Source organism: Festucalex cinctus, chromosome 17 (genome assembly GCF_051991245.1).
Source record: "Festucalex cinctus isolate MCC-2025b chromosome 17, RoL_Fcin_1.0, whole genome shotgun sequence".
NCBI classification, from domain to species: Eukaryota; Metazoa; Chordata; class Actinopteri; order Syngnathiformes; family Syngnathidae; genus Festucalex; species Festucalex cinctus.
Window position 1 is genome coordinate 12,218,969 of NC_135427.1, and position 21,058 is coordinate 12,240,026.

The following is a 21,058-nucleotide window of genomic DNA, read 5'->3' on the forward strand; positions in this document are numbered from 1 at the left end:
GCGGCATAATTGCCAAAGTTAATTAAGCTTTTATATTGTGAAAAAGGCCAAAACTGACTAAAGAGCTTTTTTTTTTTATCTTTCCGGAATGTCTGTCGTCAGGAGATTCATAGAAAAGTCTCAAGGACCCGAGCCGTTAAAGCAACACGCATTTTATTTCACGTTCTGTTGTTTGTCTCTCAAGTTACTTTATGATTAGTATTTATTAAATGCACAAAATAGCGTGAATCCACATACTGTATGTGTATGGCTGTCATGGCAACCTTGTCAATAGACTCTACGCTCGACATGAGAATGTTTCACAGACATTTACGTAAATGCCTCATGAGTGCTTGCAAAATATTCAATTATTTATAGTTGGTGTACTCGAATGACTCCCTTCATTTTTTGTTTTGTTTCTGATTAAATTCAGGAGGTCATCCGCACTCTACATTCTGACAACTCGTCCACCATTTGCGTCTCAACTCTCCAAGGATGCTGTTGTCAATAAAGGAGGCGAGCTAATGCCGCCATATGGCTGCCAGCGAGGGAGATCATTGTGAAAAGAGATGGGGGCTTAGAGCTCTCGTAATTAGAGAGAGTGAGGACGAGGTGGCGTGAAAGATGAGGACTCGCCATATGATTTTTTTGGATGCATTTATTGACACGAGTTGCTTTCAGGCTGGAAATGAAATCCGGCTCATCAAATGGACTCGCAACTGCATTTTTATTTTATTTTTGTAGAAGATGGAAGCCATTTGATGTCATGTCGTTATTTAGTTGGTGAGCAGACAGATGGATGCACTAGTGGAATCAGTGGCGATCACATGACCCGCTTGAGGTTAGCGAGGCGATATACCACCAGGGCCAAAATCACTTTAATCACCGGCTCAGACCTTTCGTTGCGAGTTCAACCAACAATCATACAAACGCAGTCGACATCGACCTTATAATATAATATAATATGGATGCTACAAATACCATCAAACAATTTCCTTCCAAGCTCGTTGTTGAGCTTCTATCTCATGCAACCTTGGTTTTGTTCCAAAATCATTTGTATGATACATCCCATATCGTTGTTTGAAGAATTTAATTAGCTATTCAATACGTCAGTCACCAGTCAGTTCCACTGTGATTGGCCGAAGCTACATAAGGATATAAAATGGGAGTGACATATTTATGCAAAAACGCTTATTGGCTCCTATGACTGTTTTTGAAGGGAAAACCCTTGCAGATTGGCTAAAGTGAGGTGTCAGCCTTTAGTTAGATATGTGTGCGTGGCTAATCCGCTCATGCTAAGCAAAACTACGACCACAAATATTGATATTTGATGGAAATTGGTAACGTTTGCAGCTGCAAATAAAGTGGCTTTATGGATGTAAAGCTTGGCATGGACTAACTATTTTACTGGAATACTTTGACTGGATCCTTGTCGATGTAATGGGACCATGTTTGATGGAGTTGGACATGTTTGTGTACATTTATGACATTGTTATGGTAAGTCGCCATTTTGTTTTTGTATCTACGTTTGTCTAACATAAATGCTCACTCTGTCTGCAGATATGATTGCATCGTAAAATGTTGAGCACCATTCAAATCTCCAGAAAGTCACATTTTAAAAGGTGCATAATAGGGGTGTGAATTGCCTCGTACCTGACGATTCGATTCGTATCACGATTCACAGGTCACGATTCGATTCGATACCGATTAATCCCGATACGAATTTATAAGTCGATTGTTGCGATTTTTTTTCATTCAAATTTAGAAAATACTAATCAGTAAGCTTGTAGAGTGTAAGATTTATATGAAAATGTATTATTTCTTTATCTGAAATTTCAGTCTTATAGAGGTTGTAATCTGTTTCATGTTTAAACAGCATTAAAATAAAATATTAAGGCTTAATGTTCCGTTCATATAACATTCTTCCATGCTTAAGGTGTGAATCCTAAAAAAAAAAAAAAAAAAAAAAATCGATTTTGCCTATTATTGAATCGATTCGGGAATCGCGCGATGTAGTATCGCGATATATCGCCGAATCGATTTTTTTTAACACCCCTAGTGCATAACATGTTTAGGCATGTACTCGGCTGAGGATGTGCATCCACGGCTTGTTTTGACAGATGGATGACTGATGACGTAGTTCCCTCGGTGGGCCACCCAAACTCTAATAGGTTTTAATTCAGCCACAGGAAACAAATACTAATATTTTCTCAAAACGCTACTGTGAAACCAGTCACCATGTTGCTATTTTTTTTTGCGTGTGTATTTTAGTTGCATGAAATTTTTCATCCTGACTGACCTTGAGTAGCGGCGGGCATCATTGGAGTGACCTCGCCGCCGCGGTTCACCCTCCTTCCCCCGTTGTCCCCCCTCCGGACCCTCCCGCCTCCTTGAATGACTCAGCCAAGCATGCCTGTGGTGTCTGCAAACACAGGTAGAGCACGAAACCTGTCCGACGGTCCAAAATGTTGGATGCAGCAGTGCAAGTTTGACGTTCTATTATGTTGACAACCGGGTCCGACATGAAGCCTTTTTAAGTGGTGGCCCTGATTTTAGAACAGTACGTAATCAAAACCTGTCCTTAATCATATGTAGAGACATGGGCGATCAAGGCGGTCAAAAAAATATTGTGATTTAAAACAAAATGTGTAACAAACTCTTGTGAAAGACCTGACATATTGTACTTTAAAATTTACAATTATTGAATTAGAATTATAAAAATATTTCCATCTCAGCCTAGCTGCAGTGATTATAACAAATGTGTTGCTTTCATTAATAAACTAAATAATTCAACCAGTTACTGCCTCTGCAAAATGTAATTTGGAATTTAATGTTTGCGGACTTTTATATTCAAGAAGAATTGATGTTTCTTAACTCATATCGAATTGAAGTGAATCCATAAAAATCAAATGGATCTGAACTCTTGTGACTCTAAATGGAATCAATTGAGGAAATTGGAATCGATACGCAGCCCTAACTGTTGGTCATCCGTCAGATCTACACGAGACCCTGGCCCTGCTCACCTCTCAGCTCCATCCTGATGCCAACCACAAGGAGGACCTGGTCTTTCTCAAATCTGTCTTCAGTGAGAAGAGCCTCAGCTACCTCATGAAGGTTATTATATTGTGCAGGATCACATTTGGTTAGCCGATAATTGCCAAAATCATTTTTAAAAGGGAAGTCAACCCCCTCAAATAATGTATTGACAATAATATGTTCTCTGCAGCCCCACTAGTCTAAATATTGTATTCTGGGTATTGTTGCAATAGTGGAATATGAGTTTAGCAGCAAAATCAAGCCATTTTTTTTATCCATCTTGGGGCGGCCATTTTCTACTTGCTTAGGTCTCAGGTAACAACCAATCACAGCTGAGCTTCAGAAAACAGGTCAACTGTGATTGGTTGTTGCCTGAGCAACGTTGATGTCATCATCAGTCGACAGCAAGTGGCAAAATGGCTGCCCGCCGAGATGGATTAAAAAAAGAAAAACGGCTGGGTTTCGCTTCATTACACTTATTCCAAAAATGTGATATTAATCAGAATGTCATGTTTAGACTAGTAAAGTCACATAACATATTATTGTCAAGAAATGTTTAATGTTCCACTTGAAGACTAATTGACTAATTGACTCTCAGATACACGAGAAACTGAAGCAGTACGAGAAGCAGAATCCCTCGCCGGTCCTCCACAGCGCCTCCTGCCTGGCGGAGGATGTAAGTGCAGTGTGCCATCTTCCCAAAAATGTCATTTTTTTTTTTTCCTGCACTTTTTCAATGGCCACATTTGTTCGCCAGCTGACGGAAGAGCTCCAGAACGGGTTCCTCGAGGAGGACGAGAAGGAGCTGCTGCTTCTGCTCGGCGCTCCTCACCTCAAGGTAAAACGTGACGCATGACGACACGTCTTCTCCAATCTGAACGTCACTCGCGGGGTGGTTGGGGGCGGGGCGACCTCCCAGGCTGTGCTTTCAGCCCACGACACGGTGGCCCAGAAGAGCTTTGACCCGGTGCTGCCTCCCCTGCCGGACGACTTGGACGACGAGCTGGAGGAGGAGTCGGTGAAGATCGTACGACTGGTGAAGAACAAGGAGCCTTTGGTGAGACTTTAAATGTAATTTTTTATTTTTATTTTTTAAACAAATGCGAGCAATAAATGAATGTGTTCCCTCGTCCAGGGAGCGACCATCCGGCGAGACGAGGCCACCGGCGCCGTCATCGTGGCGCGGATCATGAGGGGAGGAGCGGCCGACCGCAGCGGTGAGAGCGACAACATGGACGCCTTTTCTCCCCCCCGCATGATCGCGTTGTTCCATGTTTTCCCTCTTTTTGGGGGATCTTTAAAGCTGAACTTTTGCGCCAACAGGACTTCCTTGTCAGTTCTGACACACAAGTGAAGAGATTACGTTGTGTAATGCTTCGCAAACTGTCAACAGAGATTAAATCCTCCAGATTAGTGCCACGAGATTGCATATTTGGAGATTCCAAACGGGTTGTTTCCATGGAGATGCTATCAACTTCATGCCAGAGGGGAAATTGCACTTTTTGTTACTCCCCCACCACCGTCCCACCTCTCGGGGTTTGCACGCTGTGAGAGTTCACGCCATGGCATTTGTGTTTGTGTTGCCAGGTCTGGTGCACGTGGGGGATGAGCTGCGGGAGGTCAATGGCAACCTGATAACCCACAAACGGCCGGATGAAATAAGTCACATTCTGGTAAATGTCATGTTTTCACCAGGGTTATTATAGTTTTGGAATTTTCATTTTAGTTTGGTTTTATTTGACTTGTTTGAGTTTTGAGGTTTTTGCTTCTTTTTTTTTTTCATTCACTCCAAGCCATTTTCACTGCCAGCTGTTTGACTGGATTTTGACTGATTTTGCTAGGCCCATAGAATATTGTGTTCTATTGATATCAAAACATGGAACCAACCAAAAGAAAGATCAGGCTCTTCAGGAAAAAAAAAAAAAAAAAAGTATGTATGTGTACATTTCTGTTTTGCAGAAATTAGCATTAGAATATAATTAAGTTAAACAATATTCACATTCCTGGTGAAAGCATTGACAAAAAGAGCTTGTTGCAACACTGCTCCCTCCTGCTGGCTGTTTCATTAAATAACTAAGCTTTAAGGCACCTCTTCATGTCTTAAGCTGCATTAACACCTTCTGTATGCTCTTGCATTCAAAAACAAAACAAAAACACGTAAATCCGTTTTGGGGAGTTAAGGACAAAGTATTAAAAACGTGTTTGTGTTTTTGGCTTTGAATGAGTTAATGTAGTTAGTTTTAATTAGTGTTCAGGTTGGCTCTATTAGTTTCCATTATTATTATTATTTTTTTTAAATGCTTATTTTTTGTTTAGTTTTATTTTTTTTATGTGTATTACTTAAACACTGTGGTAAAATGAAATTTTATATATTTTAATTTTAGTCATAGTTATTTTGTTAGTTTCTGTTAACTTGGTTTCCACTGCTTGTAAATTCGCTGCTTGATACTGTGACGTTTTACACCAGTCCCAGTCCCAAGGCTCCATTACATTGAAAATCATCCCGGCCATCATTGAAGACGACAAGATGAAGGAAAGCAGGGTGAGGACTTTTTTTTTGTTTTGTTTTTTTTTTGTTTTTTTTTTCCTTCAAATTCAGATCAATTAAAGTTATTCAAATCCATATTTGACATTGCCTCCCTTGCGCAGGTCTACCTGCGGGCTTTGTTTGACTACGTGCCCTTTGACGACAGAGCCACGCCCTGTCAGGAGGCGGGGCTTCCTTTTAAAAGGGGGGACATCCTCCAGGTGGTGAGCCAGGAAGACTCCACCTGGTGGCAGGCCAAGCGGGTGGGCGACGGCAACCTGCGCGCCGCTCTCATCCCCTCCATGCACTTCCAGGAGAGGTAAACCTTTTTTGGTCTTTGCAATCAATATTCATATAATGGAGTCAGTGACTCCATTAAAAAAAAAAAAAAAAAAAAACTGTATAATTCCACATTTGTCACCAACATATTGCACTTTTTTACACCAGTGTCATTCCATCTCATTCAGTATCGGCCCACATTTGTCACCAATATTATTCCACATTATTCAATATCATTCCAAATCTTCCAGTATCCTTCGTCGATATTATTTCAAAATGGTTTGATAAACACAAATTCTCAAAAGTTTTCAAACAGCACAGATTCTGTATGAAGTTAATCTTTTATTGTTGGCTTTTCTGATGTGTGTTGGATTGTACTTTTCTGTGGATGTAGAATGAGCTCTTATTTTATATTATTACTATGTATTGGTTTATTATCACGGTTACTTTTATCTTCAGTATTATTATTACCATGGATGTAGAATAGCTATATTAACATGGAGAAGGGGTGGGATTTAAGAAGTCTTGTGACATCGTCCCACTCCCTTTTGAACATAGAAAATTGCTTGTCAAATTTAACTTGTTTTGTAGTTATTTTTGTTGTTTATACAAACATTCCATTTCTTTTCATGTCATTCAGTGTCATTCCACAATTTTTCACCACTTATTACACATTCAATTACACTCCATAGTATTAGAGCTCATACGTTAACCAGCATTGGTTAGCAGTCACATTAACATTATTGTTGAATTAATGTTGTTATAATTATAATTACTTTTTTTTTTTTTTTTTTTTAAACCGTTCACCGTGAATCTACTTCCTGTCTGTCTCGTGTGTTTGTGCATTTTGCACTCGCTAGCTGCAGACTTGAAAAGGGGGTGTGTGACTTGACAGTTGTCATGTCTGGGTCACTCTTGGTCACGCCAGGGTTAAGTTTGAGTTCATGACTTGTTAAGTTTGGGTTCATGGCCGTGAGGTCAAGGGTCTGTTATGTACTGATGTAACAAGTGTCTGTCTTGAAATGATGTAACAGCATCTAGTTTCAACTGGTTTTAGGCTATGTGATGTCAGGAGCTTTGTGATGGCAATCTTTAACCCTATGCTTAGTCACAACCAATCAGATCGATTCACTGTCTGTAGGAGCGGTCTGAGAAGTGTGTGTCTTTGTCGGATTATTACTTCTGTTGCCACTGTCTCTCTGTGCAACTCTCTTTGTTTCTTGTCTAGTCAAGTTTGTTCCACGCCTCTCGATGTGAACAAATAGTTAAAATCTTATTTGTGTCTGCGCTTTGGGATCCAACCTCGGCACATGACAACAGTGTGACAGGTTAGCAGAGACAAGATTCTACAAAATCTTTTGTCTCGTTTTTGTTCACGAACTAAAATGTCCATAGATTTTAGTCCAGTTTTTATTAAAGGGTTACTTGATTCATTGAACAATATTCATCAGTGAAAAGTTCATATTTTGTCCAGAATTAATTTGATAACTTCATTATTTGTCATGTACAATTAATACCTTTTTAATAAGTAAATTCTACTTGCTGTCGACTGATGATGACATCACCTGTGCTGAGGAAGTAGGTAACGGCCAAGCATGGCTCAGTTTACTGACCAAACCCAGACAACTGGTGAGCCATGATTGGTCGGTACCGACTTCCTCAGCACAGGTGATGTCATCATCAGTCGAAAAATAGAAAAATGATGTATTAATTGTACATGAAAAATAATGAAGTTACGACATTAATTATAGACAAAATATGAACTTTTTACTGCTAAAAATGGCTGAATGAGTCAAGTATCCCTTTAAGTGAAAGACATTTTTGTCTCGTCTAAATTAGTGGACGAAAATGCATACTGCTTTTGTCTCACTTATTGTTAATGAATGAGAGTTTTAGTCTGGTCTCGTTGTAGTCCGGTGAAAAACGTGTGTTGACGAAATTATTGTTTAGTTTTTGTTGATGAAATTAACACGACTGCACACTCACATTTGCGCACTCACCTGGTCAAGCCTCACCTTTTAAAGCCACACGCACTCATTCAAATACATTATGTCCACTATCTGGTGCAAGAAGTGAGAATAGCAACCTCAAGTGGACAAGTTGTCCTCAAATGCATTTTCTTGTTTAGTAATGCAAAATCAGTTTTCGCCCAAGTTCTAATGTCTGTTTTTTTTTTTTTTTGCTCTACTATGATGTTTTAGCGTGTCATTTGATTTATTAATTATAAGGGTTGTGTTTTGTGCGTTGGCAGGCGCCTGAGATACCGCCTGAAGACGGGCTCCTTCCCAGCCTCCGTGTCCCCCCATGTGGCCACATGTAAGCCGCAATCGCTGCTCCTCCGGTCGGTCTGCCTTTACCTGTTATTAACCCCTCGAGCGACTTAGATCAGATGGATGCTCGTGCCCCAAAGCGCAGGTCAAATGTAATCTAACAGACGAGATGCATAAAGAGAGATTATGGAAACGGAAGAGCGGATCCCAGCGGTTTAATCTCCGCAAGCGATCGTGTCATCGCTTAATCCAATTTTAAGGTGACGTTTCAATGGAAAGGGGGTGCACAAACAAAAGGTTGTGTTGTGGTTTGCCTTTTGAATTGATTTAGAAAGAAACTTTTGTTTTTTTTTTTTTTTTTTACACAGTTTTATTAGTAGTAGATTGTAGTTGTGATTTGTTGATTTATAGCTTATTAGAAAATATAAACAGAAAATTCAGGTACAGCGAAAAACGTGGAAGTGAAGAATAAAAAAAAAAAACCTACAAAATATTGAATAAAATGAGCGAAAAACGTGGAATTTAAGACTTAAAAAAAAAAACCCTACAAAATATTGAATAAAATGTCTCATTAGAAGAGTAGTTGTCATTTTGTTGCTGTCTGTCTACAGTGATTGTGTGTTTCCCTCCTTGCATTGCCCCCAGACGAGCGCAATAACCAAGGTAGGGCACAACGCAACACACACACACCTTTAAGTGTCTATTCCAGTAGTGTATTTCACACGTCCTCTTCACTCTATGACTGAGTTGAACCTGCTGCATTCCTACATTCCTCTCCTCTTCCTCCTTCTACTCGCTCTTCCCCACAGACGACAGCAACCTTGAGGGAAACGACGTAGGTGAGGACGAATCTCTGAATGATTGGATGAAAGAATGACTGACTGTGCTACAGTCTGCTAAGTCGCTTTTTTAGACGGAAAATATGACACGTTTTTCAGATGCTATAGATGACCAGAAAATGCATATTAAATGTTTCTTTTTTTTTTTTTTTTTTTTTTTTTTTTTTTTTTGTTATTTTGTTTTGTTTTTTTGGGAAAAAAATGACATGATGTATAGTAAGGTAAAAAGTAAAGTATGTATAGTATTAGGAAGGCATATTTTTATTAGATGCCATGATGCACAGTAAGACGGAAAAATGACATGATTTATAATAATAAAAAAAAAAGACCATGTACAGTAAGGCATTTTTAGTATATAGTATAGTTTTAGTATATATAGTAAGGTCAGCGTTGTTTGTTTCCCCCCCCCCCCCGAAAAAACCATGTATACTCAGGCAATTTTTTTTCTTTTCTTTTTTTTTCCCTCCCCAAAAAATTGGCCACGTATGGTAAGGCTTTTTTCTTCTCCCAAAAAAAGATCATATTTTAAGATGGTATGAACAAAAAAAAAAATGCATTTCATACATCAAAAAAATGACATGATGTATAGTAAGCCCAAAAAAAATAAACAAGCAATCAACTATGTACAGTATGGAGTTTTTTTTTTTTTTTTTTTTTTACCCACCCCCCCTCCACCCCCGCCAAAAAAACATGAATAGCAAGGGGATTTTTTTTTCCCTCCCCCCAAAAATACCATGTAAAGTAAGGCTTTTTTCCGACAAAAAACGACCATGTATAGTAAGGCTTTTTTTTTTTTTTCGTAAAAAAACCGACCATGTATAGTAAGGCTTTTTTTTCCCGACAAAAAAACGACCATGTATAGTAAGGCTTTTTTTTTCCGACAAAAAAACGACCATGTATAGTAAGGCTTTTTTTTCCGACAAAAAAAACGACCATGTATAGTAAGGCTTTTTTTTCCGACAAAAAAACGACCATGTATAGTAAGGGTTTTTTTTTCCGACAAACAAACGACCATGATAAGTAAGGCTTTTTTTTCCGACAAAAAAACGACCATATATAGTAAGGCTTTTTTTTTTTCGACAAAAAAACGACCATGTATAGTAAGGCTTTTTTTTCCGACAAAAAAACGACCATGTATAGTAAGGCTTTTTTTTTCCGACAAAAAAACGACCATGTATAGTAAGGCTTTTTTTTCCGACAAAAAAACGACCATGTATAGTAAGGCTTTTTTTTCCGACAAAAAACGACCATGTATAGTAAGGCTTTTTTTTTTTTCGTAAAAAAACCGACCATGTATAGTAAGGCTTTTTTTTTCCGACAAAAAAACGACCATGTATAGTAAGGCTTTTTTTTCCGACAAAAAAACAACCATGTATAGTAAGGCTTTTTTTTCCGACAAAAAAACGACCATGTATAGTAAGGGTTTTTTTTTTTCCGACAAAAAAACGACCATGTATAGTAAGGCTTTTTTTTTTTCCGCCAAAAAAACGACCATGTATAGTAAGGCTTTTTTTTCCCGACAAAAAAAACGACCATGTATAGTAAGGCTTTTTTTTTTCCCGACAAAAAAACGACCATGTATAGTAAGGCTTTTTTTTCCGACAAAAAACGACCATATATAGTCAGGCTTTTTTTTCCGTCAAAAAACGACCATGTATAGTAAGGCTTTTTTTTCCAACAAAAAAAACGACCATGTATAGTAAGGCTTTTTTTTTTCAGACAAAAAAACGACCATGTATATTAAGGCTTTTTTTTTCGACAAAAAAACGACCATGTATAGTAAGGCTTTTTTTTCCGACAAAAAAACGACCATGTATAGTAAAGCTTTTTTTTTCCGAAAAAAAAAGAGACCATGTATAGTAAGGCTTTTTTTTTTCCGAAAAAAAAAGACCATGTATAGTAAGGCTTTTTTTTCCGACAAAAAAACGACCATGTATAGTAAGGCTTTTTTTTTCCGACAAAAAACGACCATGTATAGTAAGGCTTTTTTTTTTTTCCGACAAAAAAACGACCATGTATAGTAAGGCTTTTTTTTTCCGGAAAAAAAAAAAAGACCATGTATAGTAAGGCTTTTTTTTTCCGGGAAAAAAACGACCATGTATAGTAAGGCTTTTTTTTTTTTCCGACAAAAGAACGACCATGTATAGTAAGGCTTTTTTTTTCCGACAAAAAACGACCATGTATAGTAAGGCTTTTTTTTCCGACAAAAAAACGACCATGTATAGTAAGGCTTTTTTTTCCGACAAAAAAACGACCATGTATAGTAAGGCTTTTTTTTCTGAAAAAAAAGACCATGTATAGTAAGGCTTTTTTTTTCCGACAAAAAAAGACCATGTATAGTAAGGCTTTTTTTTCCGACAAAAAAACGACCATGTATAGTAAGGCTTTTTTTTCCGACAAAAAACGACCATGTATAGGAAGGCTTTTTTTTTTTCCGACAAAAAAACGACCATGTATAGTAAGGCTTTTTTTTCCGCCAAAAAAAAGAGACCATGTATAGTAAGGCTTTTTTTTTCCGACAAAAAACGACCATGTATAGTAAGGCTTTTTTTTTTTTCCGACAAAAAAACGACCATGTATAGTAAGGCTTTTTTTTTCCGGAAAAAAAAAAAAGACCATGTATAGTAAGGCTTTTTTTTTCCGGGAAAAAAAAAAAGACCATGTATAGTAAGGCTTTTTTTTTTTGACAAAAGAACGACCATGTATAGTAAGGCTTTTTTTTTCCGACAAAAAACGACCATGTATAGTAAGGCTTTTTTTTCCGACAAAAAAACGACCATGTATAGTAAGGCTTTTTTTTCCGACAAAAAAACGACCATGTATAGTAAGGCTTTTTTTTCTGAAAAAAAAGACCATGTATAGTAAGGCTTTTTTTTTCCGACAAAAAAAGACCATGTATAGTAAGGCTTTTTTTTCCGACAAAAAAACGACCATGTATAGGAAGGCTTTTTTTTTTTCCGACAAAAAAACGACCATGTATAGTAAGGCTTTTTTTTCCGCCAAAAAAAAGAGACCATGTATAGTAAGGCTTTTTTTTCCGAAAAAAAAAAGAGACCATGTATAGTAAGGCTTTTTTTTTCCGAAAAAAAAAAAAGAGACCATGTATAGTAAGGCTTTTTTTTTCCGAAAAAAAAAAGACCATGTATAGTAAGGCTTTTTTTTCCGACAAAAAAACGACCATGTAGAGTAAGGCTTTTTTTTTCCGGAAAAAAAAAAAGACCATGTATAGTAAGGCTTTTTTTTTCCGACAAAAAAACGACCATGTATAGTAAGGCTTTTTCTTTTCGACAAAAGAACGACCATGTATAGTAAGGCTTTTTTTTCAGACAAAAAAACGACCATGTATAGTAAGGCTTTTTTTTCAGACAAAAAAACGACCATGTATAGTAAGGCTTTTTTTTCAGACAAAAAAACGACCATGTATAGTAAGGCTTTTTTTTCAGACAAAAAAACGACCATGTATAGTAAGGCTTTTTTTTCAGACAAAATAACGACCATGTATAGTAAGGCTTTTTTTTCAGACAAAAAAACGACCATGTATAGTAAGGCTTTTTTTTTCGTCAAAAAACGACCATGTATAGTAAGGCTTTTTTTTCCAACAAAAAAAACGACCATGTATAGTAAGGCTTTTTTTTTCGACAAAAAAACGACCATGTATAGTAAGGCTTTTTTTTCCGACAAAAAAACGACCATGTATAGTAAGGCTTTTTTTTCCGACAAAAAAACGACCATGTATAGTAAGGCTTTTTTTTTCCGACAAAAAAACGACCATGTATAGTAAGGCTTTTTTTTCCGCCAAAAAACGACCATGTATAGTAAGGCTTTTTTTTTTCCGAAAAAAAAAGAGACCATGTATAGTAAGGCTTTTTTTTTCCGAAAAAAAAAAGACCATGTATAGTAAGGCTTTTTTTTCCGACAAAAAAACGACCATGTAGAGTAAGGCTTTTTTTTCCGACAAAAAACGACCATGTATAGTAAGGCTTTTTTTTTTTCCGACAAAAAAACGACCATGTATAGTAAGGCTTTTTTTTTCCGGAAAAAAAAAAGACCATGTATAGTAAGGCTTTTTTTTTCCGACAAAAGAACGACCATGTATAGTAAGGCTTTTTTTTCCGACAAAAAAACGACCATGTATAGTAAGGCTTTTTTTTCCGACAAAAAAACGACCATGTGTAGTAAGGCTTTTTTTTCCGTCAAAAAACGACCATGTATAGTAAGGCTTTTTTTTCCGAAAAAAAAGACCATGTATAGTAAGGCTTTTTTTTCCGACAAAAAAACGACCATGTATAGTAAGGCTTTTTTTTCCGAAAAAAACCGACCATGTATAGTAAGGCTTTTTTTTTCCGAAAAAAAAAAACCATGTATAGTAAGGCTTTTTTTTCCGACAAAAAAACGACCATGTATAGTAAGGCTTTTTTTTCCGACAAAAAACGACCATGTATAGGAAGGCTTTTTTTTTTTCCGACAAAAAAACGACCATGTATAGTAAGGCTTTTTTTTCCGACAAAAAAACGACCATGTATAGTAAGGCTTTTTTTTTTCCGAAAAAAAAAGAGACCATGTATAGTAAGGCTTTTTTTTTCCGAAAAAAAAGAGACCATGTATAGTAAGGCTTTTTTTTCTGACAAAAAAACGACCATGTAGAGTAAGGCTTTTTTTTCCGACAAAAAACGACCATGTATAGTAAGGCTTTTTTTTTTCCCGACAAAAAAACGACCATGTATAGTAAGGCTTTTTTTTTTCCGGAAAAAAAAAATACCATGTATAGTAAGGCTTTTTTTTTCCGACAAAAAAACGACCATGTATAGTAAGGCTTTTTTTTTCCGACAAAAGAACGACCATGTATAGTAAGGCTTTTTTTTCCGACAAAAAAACGACCATGTATAGTAAGGCTTTTTTTTCCGACAAAAAAACGACCATGTATATATAGTAAGGCTTTTTTTTCCGTCAAAAAACGACCATGTATAGTAAGGCTTTTTTTTCCGTCAAAAAACGACCATGTATAGTAAGGCTTTTTTTTTCGACAAAAAAACGACCATGTATAGTAAGGCTTTTTTTTCCGACAAAAAAAGACCATGTATAGTAAGGCTTTTTTTTCCGACAAAAAAACGACCATGTGTAGTAAGGCTTTTTTTTCAGAAAAAAAAGACCATGTATAGTAAGGCTTTTTTTTTTTCCGAAAAAAAAAGACCATGTATAGTAAGGCTTTTTTTTCCGACAAAAAAACGACCATGTATAGTAAGGCTTTTTTTTCCGACAAAAAAACGACCATGTATATATAGTAAGGCTTTTTTTTCCGTCAAAAAACGACCATGTATATATAGTAAGGCTTTTTTTTCCGTCAAAAAACGACCATGTATATATAGTAAGGCTTTTTTTTTCCGACAAAAAAACGACCATGTATAGTAAGGCTTTTTTTTTCCGACAAAAAAAGACCATGTATAGTAAGGCTTTTTTTTCCGACAAAAAAACGACCATGTATAGTAAGGCTTTTTTTTTTCGAAAAAAAAGACCATGTATAGTAAGGCTTTTTTTTTCCGAAAAAAAAAAGACCATGTATAGTAAGGCTTTTTTTTCCGACAAAAAAACGACCATGTATAGTAAGGCTTTTTTTCCGACAAAAAACGACCATGTATAGGAAGGCTTTTTTTTTTCCGACAAAAAAACGACCATGTATAGTAAGGCTTTTTTTTCCGCCAAAAGAACGACCATGTATAGTAAGGCTTTTTTTTCCGACAAAAAAACGACCATGTGTAGTAAGGCTTTTTTTTCCGACAAAAAAACGACCATGTGTCGTAAGGCTTTTTTTTCAGAAAAAAAAGACCATGTATAGTAAGGCTTTTTTTTCCGAAAAAAAAAGACCATGTATAGTAAGGCTTTTTTTTCCGACAAAAAAACGACCATGTATAGTAAGGCTTTTTTTTCCGACAAAAAAACGACCATGTATAGGAAGGCTTTTTTTTTTTCCGAAAAAAAAAGAGACCATGTATAGTAAGGCTTTTTTTTTCCGACAAAAAAAAGACCATGTATAGTAAGGCTTTTTTTTCCGACAAAAAAACGACCATGTAGAGTAAGGCTTTTTTTTCCGACAAAAAAGTAAGGCTTTTTTTTTTTTCCGACAAAAAAACGACCATGTATAGTAACGCTTTTTTTTTCCGGAAAAAAAAAAGACCATGTATAGTAAGGCTTTTTTTTCCGACAAAAGAACGACCATGTATAGTAAGGCTTTTTTTTCCGACAAAAAAACGACCATGTATAGTAAGGCTTTTTTTTCCGACAAAAAAACGACCATGTATAGTAAGGCTTTTTTTTCCGTCAAAAAACGACCATGTATAGTAAGGCTTTTTTTTCCAACAAAAAAAACGACCATGTATAGTAAGGCTTTTTTTTTCGACAAAAAAACGACCATGTATAGTAAGGCTTTTTTTTTCGACAAAAAAAGACCATGTATAGTAAGGCTTTTTTTTCCGACAAAAAAACGACCATGTATAGTAAGGCTTTTTTTTTTCCGAAAAAAAAAGACCATGTATAGTAAGGCTTTTTTTTTTCCGAAAAAAAAAGACCATGTATAGTAAGGCTTTTTTTTCCGACAAAAAAACGACCATGTATAGTAAGGCTTTTTTTTCCGACAAAAAACGACCATGTATAGGAAGGCTTTTTTTTTTCCGACAAAAAAACGACCATGTATAGTAAGGCTTTTTTTTCAGACAAAAAAACGACCATGTATAGTAAGGCTTTTTTTTCAGACAAAAAAACGACCATGTATAGTAAGGCTTTTTTTTCCGACAAAAAAACGACCATGTATAGTAAGGCTTTTTTTTCCGACAAAAAACGACCATGTATAGTAAGGCTTTTTTTTCCGTCAAAAAACGACCATGTATAGTAAGGCTTTTTTTTCCAACAAAAAAAACGACCATGTATAGTAAGGCTTTTTTTTTCGACAAAAAAACGACCATGTATAGTAAGGCTTTTTTTTTCGACAAAAAAAGACCATGTATAGTAAGGCTTTTTTTTCCGACAAAAAAACGACCATGTATAGTAAGGCTTTTTTTTTTTCCGAAAAAAAAAGACCATGTATAGTAAGGCTTTTTTTTTTCCGAAAAAAAAAGACCATGTATAGTAAGGCTTTTTTTTCCGACAAAAAAACGACCATGTATAGTAAGGCTTTTTTTTCCGACAAAAAACGACCATGTATAGGAAGGCTTTTTTTTTTTCCGACAAAAAAACGACCATGTATAGTAAGGCTTTTTTTTCAGACAAAAAAACGACCATGTATAGTAAGGCTTTTTTTTCCGACAAAAAAACGACCATGTATAGTAAGGCTTTTTTTTCCGACAAAAAAACGACCATGTATAGTAAGGCTTTTTTTTTTCCGAAAAAAAAAGAGACCATGTATAGTAAGGCTTTTTTTTTCCGAAAAAAAAAAGACCATGTATAGTAAGGCTTTTTTTTCCGACAAAAAAACGACCATGTAGAGTAAGGCTTTTTTTTCCGACAAAAAAACGACCATGTATAGTAAGGCTTTTTTTTATTCCGACAAAAAAACGACCATGTATAGTAAGGCTTTTTTTTTTTCCGGAAAAAAAAAAGACCATGTATAGTAAGGCTTTTTTTTTCCGACAAAAAAACGACCATGTAAAGTAAGGCTTTTTTTTCCGACAAAAGAACGACCATGTATAGTAAGGCTTTTTTTTCCCGACAAAAAAACGACCATGTATAGTAAGGCTTTTTTTTCCGACAAAAAAACGACCATGTATATATAGTAAGGCTTTTTTTTCCGTCAAAAAACGACCATGTATAGTAAGGCTTTTTTTTCCAACAAAAAAAACGACCATGTATAGTAAGGCTTTTTTTTTTCCGACAAAAAAACGACCATGTATAGTAAGGCCTTTTTTTTCCGACAAAAAAACGACCATGTATAGTAAGGCTTTTTTTTCAGACAAAAAACGACCATGTATAGTAAGGCTTTTTTTTTCCAGAAGAAAAAAAAAAAGACCATGTATAGTAAGGCTTTTTTTTTCCGACAAAAAAACGACCATGTATATAGTAAGGCTTTTTTTCCCGTCAAAAAACGACCATGTATAGTAAGGCTTTTTTTCCAACAAAAAAAACGACCATGTATAGTAAGGCTTTTTTCTTCGACAAAAAAACGACCATGTATAGTAAGGCTTTTTTTTCCGACAAAAAAAGACCATGTATAGTAAGGCTTTTTTTTCCGACAAAAAAACGACCATGTATAGTAAGGCTTTTTTTTCCGAAAAAAAAAGACCTTGTATAGTAAGGCTTTTTTTTTCCGAAAAAAAAGACCATGTATAGTAAGGCTTTTTTTTTCCGACAAAAAAACGACCATGTATAGTAAGGCTTTTTTTTCCGACAAAAAAACGACCATGTATAGTAAGGCTTTTTTTGCCGACAAAAGAACGACCATGTATAGTAAGGCTTTTTTTTCAGACAAAAAAACGACCATGTATAGTAAGGCTTTTTTTTCAGACAAAAAAATGACCATGTATAGTAAGGCTTTTTTTTCCGACAAAAAAACGACCATGTATAGTAAGGCTTTTTTTTCCGACAAAAAAACGACCATGTATAGTAAGGCTTTTTTTCCGACAAAAAAACGACCATGTATAGTAAGGCTTTTTTTGCCGACAAAAAACGACCATGTATAGTAAGGCTTTTTTTTTTTCCGCCAAAAAAACGACCATGTATAGTAAGGCTTTTTTTTTCCGGAAAAAAAAAAAGACCATGTATAGTAAGGCTTTTTTTTTTCGACAAAAGAACGACCATGTATAGTAAGGCTTTTTTTTCAGACAGAAAAACGACCATGTATAGTAAGGCTTTTTTTTCAGACAAAAAAAAAAGACCATGTATAGTAAGGCTTTTTTTCCGACAAAAAAACGACCATGTTTAGTAAGGCTTTTTTTTCCGACAAAAAAACGACCATGTATAGTAAGGCTTTTTTTTCCGAAAAAAAAAAGACCATGTATAGTAAGGCTTTTTTTTTTCCGAAAAAAAAAAGACCATGTATAGTAAGGCTTTTTTTTTCCGACAAAAAAACGACCATGTATAGTAAGGCTTTTTTTTCCGACAAAAAAACGACCATGTATAGTAAGGCTTTTTTTGCCGACAAAAAAACGACCATGTATAGTAAGGCTTTTTTTTCCGACAAAAAAACGACCATGTCTAGTAAGGCTTTTTTTCCCGTCAAAAAACGACCATGTATAGTAAGGCTTTTTTTTCCAACAAAAAAAACGACCATGTATAGTAAGGCTTTTTTTTTCGACAAAAAAACGACCATGTATAGTAAGGCTTTTTTTTCCGACAAAAAAACGACCATGTATAGTAAGGCTTTTTTTTCCGAAAAAAAAGACCATGTATAGTAAGGCTTTTTTTTTTCCGAAAAAAAAGACCATGTATAGTAAGGCTTTTTTTTTCCGACAAAAAAACGACCATGTATAGTAAGGCTTTTTTTTTCCGACAAAAAAACGACCATGTATAGTAAGGCTTTTTTTTCCGACAAAAAAATGACCATGTATAGTAAGGCTTTTTTTTCCGACAAAAAAACGACCATGTATAGTAAGGCTTTTTTTTTCCGACAAAAAAACGACCATGTATAGTAAGGCTTTTTTTTCCGACAAAAAACGACCATGTATAGTAAGGCTTTTTTTTTCCAGAAAAAAAAAAAAGACCATGTATAGTAAGGCTTTTTTTTTCCGACAAAAAAACGACCATGTATAGTAAGGCTTTTTTTTTTCGACAAAAGAACGACCATGTATAGTAAGGCTTTTTTTTCAGACAAAAAAACGACCATGTATAGTAAGGCTTTTTTTTTCCGACAAAAAAAACGACCATGTATAGTAAGGCTTTTTTTTTTCGACAAAAAAACGACCATGTATAGTAAGGCTTTTTTTTCAGACAAAAAAAGACCATGTATAGTAAGGCTTTTTTTTCCGACAAAAAAACGACCATGTATAGTAAGGCTTTTTTTTCCGAAAAAAAAAAGACCATGTATAGTAAGGCTTTTTTTTCCCGAAAAAAAAGACCATGTATAGTAAGGCTTTTTTTTTCCGACAAAAAAACGACCATGTATAGTAAGGCTTTTTTTTCCGACAAAAAAACGACCATGTATAGTAAGGCTTTTTTTGCCGACAAAAGAACGACCATGTATAGTAAGGCTTTTTTTGCCGACAAAAGAACGACCATGTATAGTAAGGCTTTTTTTTCCGACAAAAAAATGACCATGTATAGTAAGGCTTTTTTTTCCGACAAAAAAACGACCATGTATAGTAAGGCTTTTTTTTCCGACAAAAAAACGACCATGTATAGTAAGGCTTTTTTTGCCGACAAAAAACGACCATGTATAGTAAGGCTTTTTTTGCCGACAAAAAACGACCATGTATAGTAAGGCTTTTTTTTTTTCCGACAAAAAAACGACCATGTATAGTAAGGCTTTTTTTTTCCGGAAAAAAAAAAAAGACCATGTATAGTAAGGCTTTTTTTTTCCGACAAAAAAACGACCATGTATAGTAAGGCTTTTTTTTTTCGACAAAAGAACGACCATGTATAGTAAGGCTTTTTTTTCAGACAAAAAAACGACCATGTATAGTAAGGCTTTTTTTTCAGACAAAAAAACGACCATGTATAGTAAGGCTTTTTTTTCCGACAAAAAAACGACCATGTATAGTAAGGCTTTTTTTCCCGTCAAAAAACGACCATGTATAGTAAGGCTTTTTTTTCCAACAAAAAAAACGACCATGTATAGTAAGGCTTTTATTTTCGACAAAAAAACGACCATGTATAGTAAGGCTTTTTTTTCCGACAAAAAAAAGACCATGTTTAGTAAGGCTTTTTTTTCCGACAAAAAAACGACCATGTATAGTAAGGCTTTTTTTTCCGAAAAAAAAAGACCATGTATAGTAAGGCTTTTTTTTTTCCGAAAAAAAAGACCATGTATAGTAAGGCTTTTTTTTCCGACAAAAAAAACGACCATGTATAGTAAGGCTTTTTTTTCCGACAAAAAAACGACCATGTATAGTAAGGCTTTTTTTGCCGACAAAAGAACGACCATGTATAGTAAGGCTTTTTTTTCCGACAAAAAAACGACCATGTATAGTAAGGCTTTTTTTTTCGACAAAAAAAGACCATGTATAGTAAGGCTTTTTTTTCCGACAAAAAAACGACCATGTATAGTAAGGCTTTTTTTTTTCCGAAAAAAAAAGACCATGTATAGTAAGGCTTTTTTTTTTCCGAAAAAAAAAAGACCATGTATAGTAAGGCTTTTTTTTCCGACAAAAAAACGACCATGTATAGTAAGGCTTTTTTTTCCGACAAAAAACGACCATGTATAGGAAGGCTTTTTTTTTTCCGACAAAAAAACGACCATGTATAGTAAGGCTTTTTTTTCAGACAAAAAAACGACCATGTATAGTAAGGCTTTTTTTTCAGACAAAAAAACGACCATGTATAGTAAGGCTTTTTTTTCCGACAAAAAAACGACCATGTATAGTAAGGCTTTTTTTTCCGACAAAAAACGACCATGTATAGTAAGGCTTTTTTTTCCGTCAAAAAACGACCATGTATAGTAAGGCTTTTTTTTCCAACAAAAAAAACGACCATGTATAGTAAGGCTTTTTTTTTCGACAAAAAAACGACCATGTATAGTAAGGCTTTTTTTTTCGACAAAAAAAGACCATGTATAGTAAGGCTTTTTTTTCCGACAAAAAAACGACCATGTATAGTAAGGCTTTTTTTTTTTCCGAAAAAAAAAGACCATGTATAGTAAGGCTTTTTTTTTTCCGAAAAAAAAAGACCATGTATAGTAAGGCTTTTTTTTCCGACAAAAAAACGACCATGTATAGTAAGGCTTTTTTTTCCGACAAAAAACGACCATGTATAGGAAGGCTTTTTTTTTTCCGACAAAAAAACGACCATGTATAGTAAGGCTTTTTTTTCAGACAAAAAAACGACCATGTATAGTAAGGCTTTTTTTTCCGACAAAAAAACGACCATGTATAGTAAGGCTTTTTTTTCCGACAAAAAAACGACCATGTATAGTAAGGCTTTTTTTTTTCCGAAAAAAAAAGAGACCATGTATAGTAAGGCTTTTTTTTTCCGAAAAAAAAAAGACCATG

General features: G+C 35.3%; 1 protein-coding gene across 1 annotated transcript in view; it reads left to right on the forward strand.

The window, feature by feature from the left end:
* LOC144004560 (MAGUK p55 subfamily member 3-like) overlaps window positions 1-21,058 on the forward strand; it is a 211,559-nt gene that overhangs the window by 1,510 nt on the left and 188,991 nt on the right. The window contains exons 2-13 of the mRNA XM_077501832.1: window positions 2,251-2,413; window positions 2,975-3,093; window positions 3,614-3,691; window positions 3,773-3,853; window positions 3,935-4,072; window positions 4,151-4,232; window positions 4,603-4,688; window positions 5,483-5,557; window positions 5,665-5,861; window positions 8,073-8,137; window positions 8,737-8,754; window positions 8,901-8,930. Coding sequence (XP_077357958.1) covers window positions 2,374-2,413; window positions 2,975-3,093; window positions 3,614-3,691; window positions 3,773-3,853; window positions 3,935-4,072; window positions 4,151-4,232; window positions 4,603-4,688; window positions 5,483-5,557; window positions 5,665-5,861; window positions 8,073-8,137; window positions 8,737-8,754; window positions 8,901-8,930 — 1,009 coding nt within the window. The 5' untranslated portion in view covers window positions 2,251-2,373. The remainder of the gene's footprint in view (window positions 1-2,250; window positions 2,414-2,974; window positions 3,094-3,613; window positions 3,692-3,772; window positions 3,854-3,934; window positions 4,073-4,150; window positions 4,233-4,602; window positions 4,689-5,482; window positions 5,558-5,664; window positions 5,862-8,072; window positions 8,138-8,736; window positions 8,755-8,900; window positions 8,931-21,058) is intronic.